We start from the raw sequence: 12,312 nt of genomic DNA, 5'->3' as shown, positions 1-12,312 counted from the left end.
AGATTCTAGAATAAGGAAAATGGGTAGTACGAAGTAAAAAATAGCTTTAAGAGTGTTATAATATTTAACTGTCACTCATACAACTATAAATTCCGTAAAAGCAGCTTATCTATATGAATAAAGTGGGATGGGCAGGAATTGTATGGAATTGAACAGTGCGTTCCTGAGTTAAGCCAGTTGCAATCTGTTGCATACGACAACATGGGTCCAGTATTGTTGGAGCTTCTGATTTTTTTTTTTAAAGAAACTACATATATCTTTTTAATTCAATTTGTCTTTCTAATTATTTAAAGAGGATGTAGAGCATTCTAGTTGAAGTCTCATTTATTAAATAATTTTTCTATTATGTAAAGTTTTAGCTGTTTCCACGTTTTGTTCATATAGTTAACACAGCATTGGGCAGACTTCTTAAATAAAAAACAATTTATTTCCTTTGAGATAAATTCCTAAGATTGGATGGCTGGGTCCACGTTGTGTGAACGTTTTCATGGCTCTTGCTAGGGATTCCTATGTTGTTTTTCCTCAAGGAGTACAATGTCACCAGCAGCCTATTAATGTACCAATGTCCTTACAAACTTAGCAGATTTGGGTATTATAATTATTTACAATTATTTTTGGTTTAGTTGGTATAAAAGAATGAGTTTGGTTCTACTTCATATATTTTTGATTAGCTTCATGAGGCTTAAAAATTAACATTTAAACAAGTTTTAATGGTTAAAATTTCTTTACCTTTTATTCTGCTCTTTCTCTTATTCAGGAAATTCTTGGTGCTTCACTTTCTGCACCTTTGACATCTTATAAGGTCATCTATGTTCTCCCAATGCTCACCATTAAGGAGGATAAAGGTAAAAGAGTTTATTTCTTTATAGAAATACTATGGTAATCCCATTCTGGCTGTATTAATTAACTCCACACTTTCTTTTATAAGGTACTGGTGTGGTCACAAGTGTCCCTTCTGACTCCCCTGATGATTTTGCTGCCCTCAGAGACTTGAAGAAAAAGCAAGTGAGTATCTGAGTTTCATGTTCTTATTTCTTCCTCGTCATCTACTTGTTTAGGTACCACTGAGTTACATTATGGGATTAGGCTCAAAAGCTATCCATGTGTCTTTGAACTGCAATCTCTAACCTGTTTCTTGATGTTTATATATTTTCCTGTGGTTTGATTTTTTAATATAATGTGTCGTAGAATGTTTCTTTTTAAAGACTTTATTTGTTAGAGCAGTTTTAGGTTTACAATAAAATTGAGAGTAAGGCACAGAGATTTCCCAGGTACCCCCTGCCCCAACACATGTAACTTTTCCATTATCAATTTGATATGGTACATTATTCACCAGAAGGGTACTTTTTTTCTTTTTTTTAAAAAAATGAAGGATGAACCTACACTGACACGTCATAATCACCCAAAGTCCATAGTTTACCTCAGAGTTACTGTTGGTCTTGTACGTTCTGTGGGTTTGGACAAATGTGTAATGACATGTATCCATCGTCATAATATCATGCAGAGTATTTTCACTGCCCTAAAAATCCTCTGTACTCTTCCTGTTCATCTCCCCCTTCCCTGCAAACCCTGATCTTCTCGTCTTTATAGGGTTACCTTTTCCAGAATGCCATATAGGTGGAATCATACAGTATGTAGCCTTCAGATTGATTTCTTTCATTTAGTAACATTCATGTAAGGTATTTCTATGTTTTTTCATAGCTTGATAGCTCATTTCCTTTTGGTGCTGAAAAATATTCTATTGTCTGGATGGACCATGGTTTATTTATCCATTCTCTTACTGAAGGACATCCTGGTTGCTAACAAGTTCGTTGACAATTATGAATAAAGCTGCTGTAAACATTTGTGGGGAGGTTTTTGTATGGATATAACTCTTTGGCTCTTTTCATTAAATACCAAGGAGTGTGATTGCTGGATTATGTGGTAAGAATATGTTTGGTTGTGTAAGAAACTGCCGAACTGTCTTCCAAAGTGGCCGTTCCCACCAGAATTCCCACCAGCAGTGAATGAGAGCTCCTGTTGCTCTACCTCCTCACCAGCTTGTGGTGTTGTCAGTGTTTGGGATTTTGGCTGTTCTAATAGGTGTGTAGTGGTAGCTCATTGTTCTTTTAATTTGGATTTCCCTGATGACATATAATGTGGAGCATCATTTCATATGCTTATTTGCCATCTGTATCTCATCTTTGGTGAAATGTCTTTAAGGTCTTTAGCTCATTTTTCAATCAGGTTGTTTGTTTTCTTATTGCTGAGTTTAAAGAGTTTTTTGTATATTCTGGATAACAGTCCTTTATCAGATGCCCCTTTTATAAATATTTTTTTCCAATCTATGGCTTGTCTTGTAATTCTCTTGATACTGTTTATTGCAAAGCAGAAGTCTTTAATTTTAATGAAGTCCAGCTTATCAATTATTTCTTTCTTGGATTATTTTTTTGGTGTATCTAAAAAGGCATCACCATATACAAGGTCATTAGGTGTTCTCTGTTATCTTCTAGGAGTTTATAGTTTTGGATTTTAGGTCTGTGATCCATTTTGAGCTAATTTTTGTGAAGGGTGTAAAGTCTATGTTTAGCTTCATATTTTGCATGTCTATATCCAGTTGTTCCAGCCACGTTTGTTGAAGAGACTGTCTGTTCTATTGCATTGCCTTTGCTCCTTTGTCAAACATCTGTTGACTGTATTTATGTTGATTATGGTCTATTTCTGGGCTCTCTATTCTGTTCCATTGATCGATGTAGCATCTGTTCCTTCACCAGCACCACAATGTCTTGAATACTGTACTTTTAGAAGTCTTGAAGCGTAGGTCATGCCGCTTTGTTCTCTTTGAGTGTATAGTTGTGTATTCTGCGTCTCTTGCTCCTCTATATAAACTTTAGAATTGGTTTGTTGATAGCCATAAAACAAATAACTTGCTGGGATTTTGACTGAGATTGCATTAAATGTGTAGGCCAAGTTGGGAATAAGTGACATCTTGAAAATATTGAGTCTTCCAATATTTTGGAACATGGGATATTTCTCCATTTTTTTAGCTCTTTGATTTTGTTCATTAGTTTTGTAGTTTTCCTCATATAGACCTTACATATATTTTGTTATTTTTTTAACCTAAGTATTTAATATTTTTGAGTGCTAATGTAAAAGGTATTGTGTTGTTAATGTTAAGTTCACCTGTTCTTTATTAGTGTATAGGAACACAATTGACCTTTGTATATTAACCTTGTATCCTGCAACTTTGGTATAATTACTTATTAGTTTTAGGAGTTTTTTTGTTGGTGATACTCTTTGGATTTTCTACATAGATGATTATGCCAATCTGTATTCCCTTCCTTTCCTTTCCTTCCCCTCCTTCTTCTTTCTCCTTCCCTCCCTGCCCTTCCTCTCCCTTCCCTTCCCCTCCTTTTTCTTGCCTTACTGCATTAGCAGGAACATCCAGTGTGATGTTGAAAAGGACTGGTGAGAGGGAACATCCTTGCCTTGTACCTGATCTTAGTGGGAAACCTTCAAGTTTCTCATCACTAAGTGTGATGTTAGCTATAAGTTTTTTCGTAGTCTTTATGAAGTTGAGAAATTACCGCCCTATTATAGTTTACGGAGGTGGTTTTGTGTGTATGTGTGTGTGGTTTAAACAACAAACATTTATTTCTCACGGTTTCGGGGGCTGGGAAGTCCAAGACGTGGGGTCTGGTGAGCACTCTCTTTCTTTGTGTCCTCACACGGCTGACAGAACAGAGAGCAAGTTTAAAAAAAAAAAATTTTTTTTTTAATCATGAATGGGTGTTGGATTTTGTCAAATGGTTTTTTTTTCATTGCTTCTGTTGATATGATCACGTGGGTTTTCCCTGTAGTTTGTTATGATGGATTTCATTAAACTTTTGCAAAACTTTTCTCACATTCACATTTTCATTGTCACCTAGAATATGAGCCTCACTTTAAGTGGTGTATGTGTGTGAATTTTTGCTTTTGGCTGTACAGTTTAAGCCATTCATTGTAACTTAAATTGTTGATTTTTTAAAAGTCAGAGATCCCTTCTTGAGATATTTGGTAAAGTTAAAAAATTGCTCTGTATGGAGAGGAGAAGAAATAATAGTGTAAAAAACACTGGAAGTTGATTCTGTCAGCGATTATTGCAGTAAAGTGTTGATCGTCAATGTTAACTTGCACATTTTTTTGTAGGCCTTACGAGCAAAGTATGGAATTAGAGATGACATGGTCTTGCCGTTTGAGCCGGTGAGTCCTTAGATGATTCAGTATATTCACATCCATATCTTTTTTTTTTTTTTAATTAATTTTATTGGGGTGACAATTGTTAGTAAATTTACATAGATTTCAGGTGTACAATTCTGTATTACATCGTCTATAAATCCCATTGTGTGTTCACCACCCAGAGTCAGTTCTCCTTCCATCACCATATATTTGATCACACATCCATATCTTTATCAAAGAAAAGAGAGCTGACATTTTCCTTGTAACCAAATCAAATAATTAGTGGAGTATGGAAATAAGAGGGAGGTTGTTGAAGCGTTTACTTTCACCTAATAGATGCTGTGGCAGGTAAGAGTGAGAGAAAAACCAACAATAAGCAATGTCTTAACACCTGGCACGTTTTAAAATTTGCTTCTTAATGATTGAAAAATCTACAGATAATTCAATATAGTTTCAGCCATAGACTGACTTAAGACAGGTTAATGAGATGAATGAGAGATTGTATTCTTCTATTTCCAAACTTCTTAAAAATCTCTTTTTGGCTAAGGTGTTAAAAAATTCTAGAACAAACCAATAGCTTTTTAGCATCACCAATTTTATAGGAGTTTATTTTGCCAGCTTGGCCAATTCCAGGCTTCTAAAGACAATATTTTGCCGTATTTCAAATGTATGTTTGTGTTTTGATACTAGTGTCTGCAGAAGAAGAAAAACATAAGGTACCAACAACTTTCATGAAAAATCCAAAAGACTTATTAGAAACCAAAACCAAGATCCTAAATTTAGTTGTTTACATCCTTTTTCTAGTTTTAATGTTAATTATTTAGTTAATTGTATGCCACTGGAGGGTTGAGATCTGGGGAGAGTGTGTGTGTGTGTGTGTGTGTGTGTGTGTAATAAGGGAGGGACAGTGTGGGGGTTGGTGCACAGATTTTGGGTAGTTCCTATGGAGAGGAGGAAGACAAATCCACATTTGGATGTTAGTCACTCTGTGATTACCTAATACGTGGTACTGCTGTACTGTACTGATATATAAAATCTAAAATGACTTCGTTGGACAGAGGCAAAAGGACTATGCCCCATGGAGCTGTTTTTGTGTTTATTCAGGGTGAATAAGTTCCTGACATTGTTGTTCTTTGCAGGTGCCAGTCATTGAAATCCCAGATTTTGGAAATCTTTCTGCTGTGACCCTTTGTGAGGAATTGAAAGTTCAGAGCCAGAATGACCGAGAAAAACTTGCCGAAGCAAAGGAGAAATTATATCTAAAAGGGTTTTATGATGGTGTAAGTGATAATTTGTTATTGTTTTTATTTGATTGACTCTGTGCTCTGTGATTTGCTTCTTAATGATTGAAAAATACATAGATAATTCAATATAGTTTCAGCCATATACTGATCTAAGACAGGTTAATGAGATGAATGAGATGGTATTCTTCTATTCCAAACTTCTTAAAAATTTCTTTTTGGCTAATAGCATTTATAGACGTTGACGTTACATTTTTGTGCCCTCTAGGAACCTCTTAAGGAATTAATTTCTTGAGAAGATATTTAAAGTTAGGTCATATTATGTGATAAACTCCAAAGGTTTATTGCTTGGTTCCTTCTTTTGTCCTTTAAATTAAGAAGTTCGTATTTTAAATAAGCAGTTTTATTCAGTTTATTAATTTACTTTTTAATGTCTGTTCAGTGCCAGGTGAACACAACAAACATGTTGTGAACCTATTTTTTCCTTTATTTTTATTTTTATTTTATTTTATTTTTTTAAGGAGGGCACAGCTCACAGTGTCTCATGCGGGGATCGAACCGGCAACCTTGGTGTTAGCAGCACCACGTTCTAACCAACTGAGCTAAAAGGCCACCCCTCTTTTTTCCTTAATTATGCATAGACTAATGTGGGTTATTACAGTTCCATGGAAAGAAGACTAGGCTAGAGAAAGTAAAAGTTCAACCTAGTTGTTAGTGGCTGGAGGTTAAAAATGAAGATTTTTTTTTTAAGGACATAAATGAGAATGCTGTTTACTTTTACCTTTACTCTCATTTTTCTAAATAACCAAGATTTGGTTATGGCTGTTTTAAGTGACTTGTACGTTTTGGTTAATGATAAAAGCCAACACCTATATAGTACTTACATATTAACTTACTTACTCAAAATAACCTCATGAAGTAGGCACTATTATTCCCATTTTGCAAATGAGGAAATTCAGGCACTAAGAGATCAAGTAATTTACCCAAGAGCATCCAGATAGCCAGCCAGTGACAGAATTGGGATTCAAACCAGGCAACTTGGCTGTAGGATTTGTGCTTTTAACCACTGCACCAAAATGATCAAGAAATACAATGTCATAATGATGAATTACATAGATATGAGGTATTTTGATATGTTAGAGGATGAGAAGGTCAAAAAAGAACACGTGTCTTTCACTTAAGATAGAAACGACTTGAGAGACACACAGGAGGGGAGCAGATGGAGGTCAATATCAGCTGGAAAGGGGATTGTGGCGTAGAGCTGTGACAACAATGGGCAAGCTAATACTTTGCTCTAGAATTAAATTTCCCCACTAAATAAAAGGCAGTTGAAAAACAGGCGGCCTTCTTCTAAGAGCCAAACTTAACACATGGCCAACCAAAGGAGAATGCTTGCTGTTAACAGGCGGATTTGGAAAGAGAAACCTAAATGGAAATGAGCTGAATATGCTCAATTCCTTCTCCCAAAGCCTTTAAGACTGAGATGAGTTAGTGTAGTGGAATTCTGTCCACACGGAAACCTGAGATGTGGGAAGGAAGTGAGTTTCTTCCTAATCACGTTCTTGATAGCTATCCTACTTACACTAAAAGAAAAAAAATCGTGTGATAAATATTAGTTGTCCAAGCTACGTCAAAGTAAAAAGTTATGGTTATAAATGTGATAAATTTCACCCTAAAATATCTTGGGTTGGTGGGTGGAAGTAAATTTAGTTAGGGAAAAGTGTGGGGGGGCAACTCAAAACAAATTTTAATTATATGTTTTTTTTTCCCCCACTTCTCATCCTTTTAGGTAATGTTGGTGGATGGATTTAAAGGACAGAAGGTCCAAGATGTAAAGAAGACTATCCAGAAGAAGATGATTGATGCTGTATGTGATAGGCTATCCTCTGAAGGCTGTTTTAGGAGAAAAGCTTTTCGTCAATAGATGGACTTTACAGTGTTAATTAGCAGTCAGTCTGCAGTAGAACCTGGAGCTATATTAAAGATAGCGTATAGGTTTGTGGCAGAAAATAGGAGACTTATTTAGCAATTCATTTAAGTTGAACTTCCCACCTATAACACTGATGAAAGTAGTGTTCTCAAGTTTGCATGTACAAGGCACATACAGAGAACTTTAATATGCTTTCTGCCAGAGGCCATTTGAGATACTAGTAGTTACAATTCTCTCCTCCTGTAGTGCTTTACTTTTTGCTTTCATCCTTTTCCCCCTTCTACCTTCATTTTTGTTGTTTCTTCTTATGTTAGAACAACAGTCCGTGTTTACATTTTTGAGACATACCTGATCTGTAGTGTGTACGCTGAGAACTTTTCTTCCCCAGCTTTTGGTTTTCCCTGGAGTTAATAACTGTCTTTTTTTTTTTTTTCATTTCCTAACTTTTAAATATACCTGTCAATACACTGTCCAAAACTCTGTCCCAGCTGTCTTTCTCCTCTCAGTATCTTCAAATACATCAGTATGCTCTTCATTCCATCTTAGATAGAGACAGCTCTCAGAGAACCTTCTGGCCTGTTTTAATTTAGTCTGTACTGATTGTTTACCGTCCTGGTGACAGATGTCATCTGCAATGTTCCTCCACCATCACTAAATATTTCCTTTGCTTCTCTTGAGTTGGATCTCCTGTTTCCTTGATTCCCTGGTTTCTTTGTTATTTACTCTCTCGTTTTGGTACTCTGCCTCTAGTATCTTTCCTGAGGAAGGGTTCTTGGAAAGTAAATTTTTGCAGCCTTCCATGTCTGGAATGTTAGATTCCCCACAGAGGATTCTTCCTGTCTCTGGCTTAAAGGGTCTAAGCTAACTGAACATTCTGGAAGCTGAGTGGGAGAAGATTGCTAGCATAGATACCAATGCCCAGTAAGCTGACTTAAGCCCTATTTTCACGAGGATACCCATCCTTAACATTGTCTTCTGGTTGAGAGACACTTTTATCTTCTCCAGAGAATAAACCCTCGTTGTTCTGTTGGCATAGGAGGAGCAGTTGCCTTTCTGCATAGTGTGGGGTTAGGGTATCTGGGGTTCTAACCTCTTTTAAAATTTCAGCTAGTTCTTCTCTTTTCAGCCTCACCTTTCCTCTTTCAGAACTGTCTTGTGCCATCAATTCCTGAGTTTTCTGGAGGTTTTGTAGTGCAAACTGGATTGCTTATCAGCTTTCTCTACGGCTGGCTAAGAATTCAGCTAGCTTTCTTCAGTCTGCTACTGCATTTATTACTCATCCTGCTTTTTTCAGTTTCCACAATTTGGCGGATATTGTTTCTTCTCCCATTCTTCTTGTCTCTGTAGGTTCATGCCATTAAAAAACCCCTCTTTAGGCCCTTTTATTGGAACTTTGAAAGGGAGCAGAATTAAATGTCTATTTTTAATTCACTGTCTTTAAGCAAAAGTTGCAACTGTTTAAGTTCATCATGAGGAATTGCATTAAGAACACAGCAATGAATCATTTTATGAATGATAATGTTGAATATTATTTTAAAAAACATCCTTGGTTAATAAGTTTGGGACCATAATACATTAAGAGATACTTATATTTGGTAAAAAGTAAGTTTCATGATCAGTTTTCTAGTGGGACCTTTTCACGACACTATGTATGTCTTTAGTAACAATATTTTCCATGTTTAATTTTTGTGCATCTGTTTTTTGAAAAAAGTTTTATGCATTTAATTTTCTATTTTCTTTATATTGTTATTATAACAAGGATAAGAGGATGTCATAGGTAGCCTAACCTCCAAACCATAGGTTTAGAAATGATTAAACATTTTTCATTTCTCACTGAAGAGGAATAATCTGTACCTAGGGAAGGTGATCCGTTTGATAAAGATGCATGCCTTTTCAAAAGCAAGTGTTGTATAGAAAATAAGGGAGATAACTTTACTCTGAGAAGAAGGAAGATTGAATGAGAATGTGGAATTTTGATTATTGGTGGTACAGCATTTTTAAAACGTTATTTTTATTATCCTTGAGAAATAGAGATTGACGACACAATATCTGACCTATTTTTATATACTTTCATTTAGGGAGATGCATTTTTTTACATGGAACCAGAGAAACAAGTCATGTCCAGGTCTTCAGATGAATGTGTCGTGGCCCTGTGTGACCAGTGGTTAGTCTCTCTTACAGCAAGAAGAAATTTCATTCAGTCACTTTGAATATCCCTTTGACTTTTGTTTTTTTCTAATCAATTGTACACTCCCCCAGGTACTTGGATTATGGAGAAGAGAACTGGAAAAAACAAACATCCCAGTGCTTGAAGAACCTGGAAACGTAAGATGGGAGAAAGTGATGAGGGAAGGGAAAGGAGATGAGAAATGTGGAAGACAATAAAGGTAAAGCAGGATACTTTATTTTTCACTCTCTCCAGATTCTGTGAGGAGACCAGAAGGAATTTTGAGGCTACCTTAGATTGGCTGCAAGAGCATGCTTGCTCTAGAACTTACGGTTTAGGTAAGCAAACTTCACATTTTTCTGTTCAAATGATTTTGCCAATTACAGAGCAAATTGATGCTTTCACGTTTTCCCCCTCTCTTCTAGAGTTTTTCTGAATTGGAAGTGAGAGGTTTCAGTTAGAGGGTGAGGGAAACTAGGATGTGGTCCCCTACCATCTACCTGGTGGTAGAAGTATGCCCTCTGTAACCCACATACCTTTTATGGTGTGATCTTTCTATGGAAAGTTTCCAGTGCTTCAACCATTTTACTTTTTAGTTACCATTTTATTGTTATTATTTCAGTAAATTAAAGCGCTTCCTAAATAACAGTTTTGTAAGTGGTACAAATGTGGATTCTATAGATGAGGTGTCTCTAGGTCCCTCATGCTTTCATTTTCTTTTTTATCTTGTAGGTACTCGTCTGCCTTGGGATGAGCAGTGGCTGATTGAATCACTCTCTGATTCCACTATTTACATGGCATTTTACACAGTGGCACACCTGTTGCAGGGGGGTAACTTGCGTGGACAGGCAGAGTCTCCACTGGGCATCAGGTTGGTAAATGGGTAAGGGAAAGAACTCTAGTTTGTCGGCAAAAGATATAATCTTTTGATTTATGTATTGAAGCTTCTTTTAAAAAATATTTAGTTTTCGTAAGAATTCACTTAGCAGAATTTTGTCTGATGTTTTTGCTTTTTTGCTATTGAACTGAGAAAAAGTAATAAATAGCCCCCTTTCTATCATTGTTATCCAGTCTACACTCTTATGGGAGTCTGTTGCCCTCATTTGTTACTGTAACTACATTAAGATTCCTAGTTCATGGTCAGATTAAAATACTGATTCTTTCAAAGAAATTATATATATACACACATATATATACATATATACATATATGTATATATATAAAGATATATATTTATATACATATATATACGCACACACATATATGTATATATATTTTTGCTGCTTGTTTGTTTCATTTTTAATCTAGACCACAGCAGATGACCAAAGAAGTTTGGGATTATGTTTTCTTCAAGGAGGCTCCATATCCTAAGACTCAGATCCCAAAGGAAAAATTAGATCAGTTAAAGCGGGAGTTTGAATTCTGGTATCCTGTGGATCTTCGAGTCTCTGGCAAGGATCTTGTTCCAAATCATCTTTCATATTACCTTTATAATCACGTGGCTATGTGGCCAGAACAAAGGTGAGGACTGAAAAAAGATGTGGACTAAACTTATTGCTTGTTGACAAGGGAGTCCTTTGGCTTCAGATATATAGAGGTTATTGTGTGGGATCTGTCAGTGACACCAGCATCTGATATCTATCCTTATTTATTTTTTAATTTATACAACGATACTATGTTGTAAACACTATTCTGTCTCATGTTTTTTATGTAATAACATTTCCAAAAACTTTTTATATCCGTATATATAGCCCTGCCTGTATTTTTCAAATACTCACATGGTATTTCTCTGTATGCCTGTACCATAGTTTATATAACTAGTCCTTTACTAATAAGACACTTTCATTGTTTTTACTTGTTTTCTGTTACGAACAGGACTTAGTAAATATTCTTGTACATTTGTCTTAGCAAACTTTTACTAATCTTCTAGCATTTTTCTCAGAATTTAAGCCTAAACCATAATCTTTAAGTTTTATTTTCTGTCTTTAAACATTTACCTGCATAGTGGCAAATGGCCTGTAGCTGTGAGAGCAAATGGACATCTTCTCCTCAACTCAGAGAAGGTAAGGCTCTTTGCCTCTTGAAAGTTAAAATTCTGTGGAAAACTTCAGATTTAGGAAGCTGCACTTTTTATTTTATTTTAAATAAAAGCAGTAATATGAAAGAGAGTTAAAAATCTTCCATTAAACATGTTTAGGAATAACATCATAAAGTTTTATCTTTAAAATTGAGTGAGTAGAGCAGATAGTATTAATTGAGGGGAGGGACTTACCTATTATGTCATTACCTATTATAACGTTTGTATGTAGAGTGACAGAAGGTGACATAAATTGTGACTCAAGGAGAGGAAGAGTGACACAGAAACAGAACGAGTCAGAGACAGATGGAAATGTAAAGATCCTAGTGCTGAGACCTTAGATGGTCTCTCTCATAAAGTTGAGAAAATAGTTTGGTGGATTTTGTTTTTTGCTTTTATAGTGTGACGCCTGGCCATTAAAGTAGGATCACGGAATTTTGCAGTTTGTTATAACATGACATCTTCTTTGGTCTCAACGTTGTTGTATTGTACACTGTACTAATTTTATTAGTATGAGACACTTTATTGACATATAGTGGGAACTTGACGTATTTATCACCTCTCTTTGGTATCTCAGCAAAATTATGAGAAAGATAAAAAAATTTTAAAACAATAACGATTGCTCGGCCGTATACAGCGCCTCCTGAGCTGTGCTGCCCTCAGGCAGAGCACAGTTTGAACAACCAATTATTGTGGCCCT

The 12,312-nt window shown here is 35.7% G+C and overlaps 1 protein-coding gene across 1 annotated transcript in view; it reads left to right on the top strand.

The window, feature by feature from the left end:
• LARS1 (leucyl-tRNA synthetase 1) overlaps nucleotides 1–12,312 on the top strand; it is a 52,215-nt gene that overhangs the window by 20,030 nt on the left and 19,873 nt on the right. The window contains exons 11-21 of the mRNA XM_081035487.1: nucleotides 758–845; nucleotides 929–1,005; nucleotides 4,168–4,221; nucleotides 5,337–5,477; nucleotides 7,228–7,305; nucleotides 9,447–9,532; nucleotides 9,628–9,693; nucleotides 9,791–9,873; nucleotides 10,268–10,406; nucleotides 10,844–11,056; nucleotides 11,541–11,598. Coding sequence (XP_080891613.1) covers nucleotides 758–845; nucleotides 929–1,005; nucleotides 4,168–4,221; nucleotides 5,337–5,477; nucleotides 7,228–7,305; nucleotides 9,447–9,532; nucleotides 9,628–9,693; nucleotides 9,791–9,873; nucleotides 10,268–10,406; nucleotides 10,844–11,056; nucleotides 11,541–11,598 — 1,083 coding nt within the window. The remainder of the gene's footprint in view (nucleotides 1–757; nucleotides 846–928; nucleotides 1,006–4,167; nucleotides 4,222–5,336; nucleotides 5,478–7,227; nucleotides 7,306–9,446; nucleotides 9,533–9,627; nucleotides 9,694–9,790; nucleotides 9,874–10,267; nucleotides 10,407–10,843; nucleotides 11,057–11,540; nucleotides 11,599–12,312) is intronic.

This window comes from Rhinolophus hipposideros, assembly GCF_964194185.1.
Source record: "Rhinolophus hipposideros genome assembly, chromosome: 23".
In the NCBI taxonomy this organism is placed as follows: Eukaryota; Metazoa; Chordata; class Mammalia; order Chiroptera; family Rhinolophidae; genus Rhinolophus; species Rhinolophus hipposideros.
This window is presented reverse-complemented; position numbering and strand designations above follow the sequence as displayed.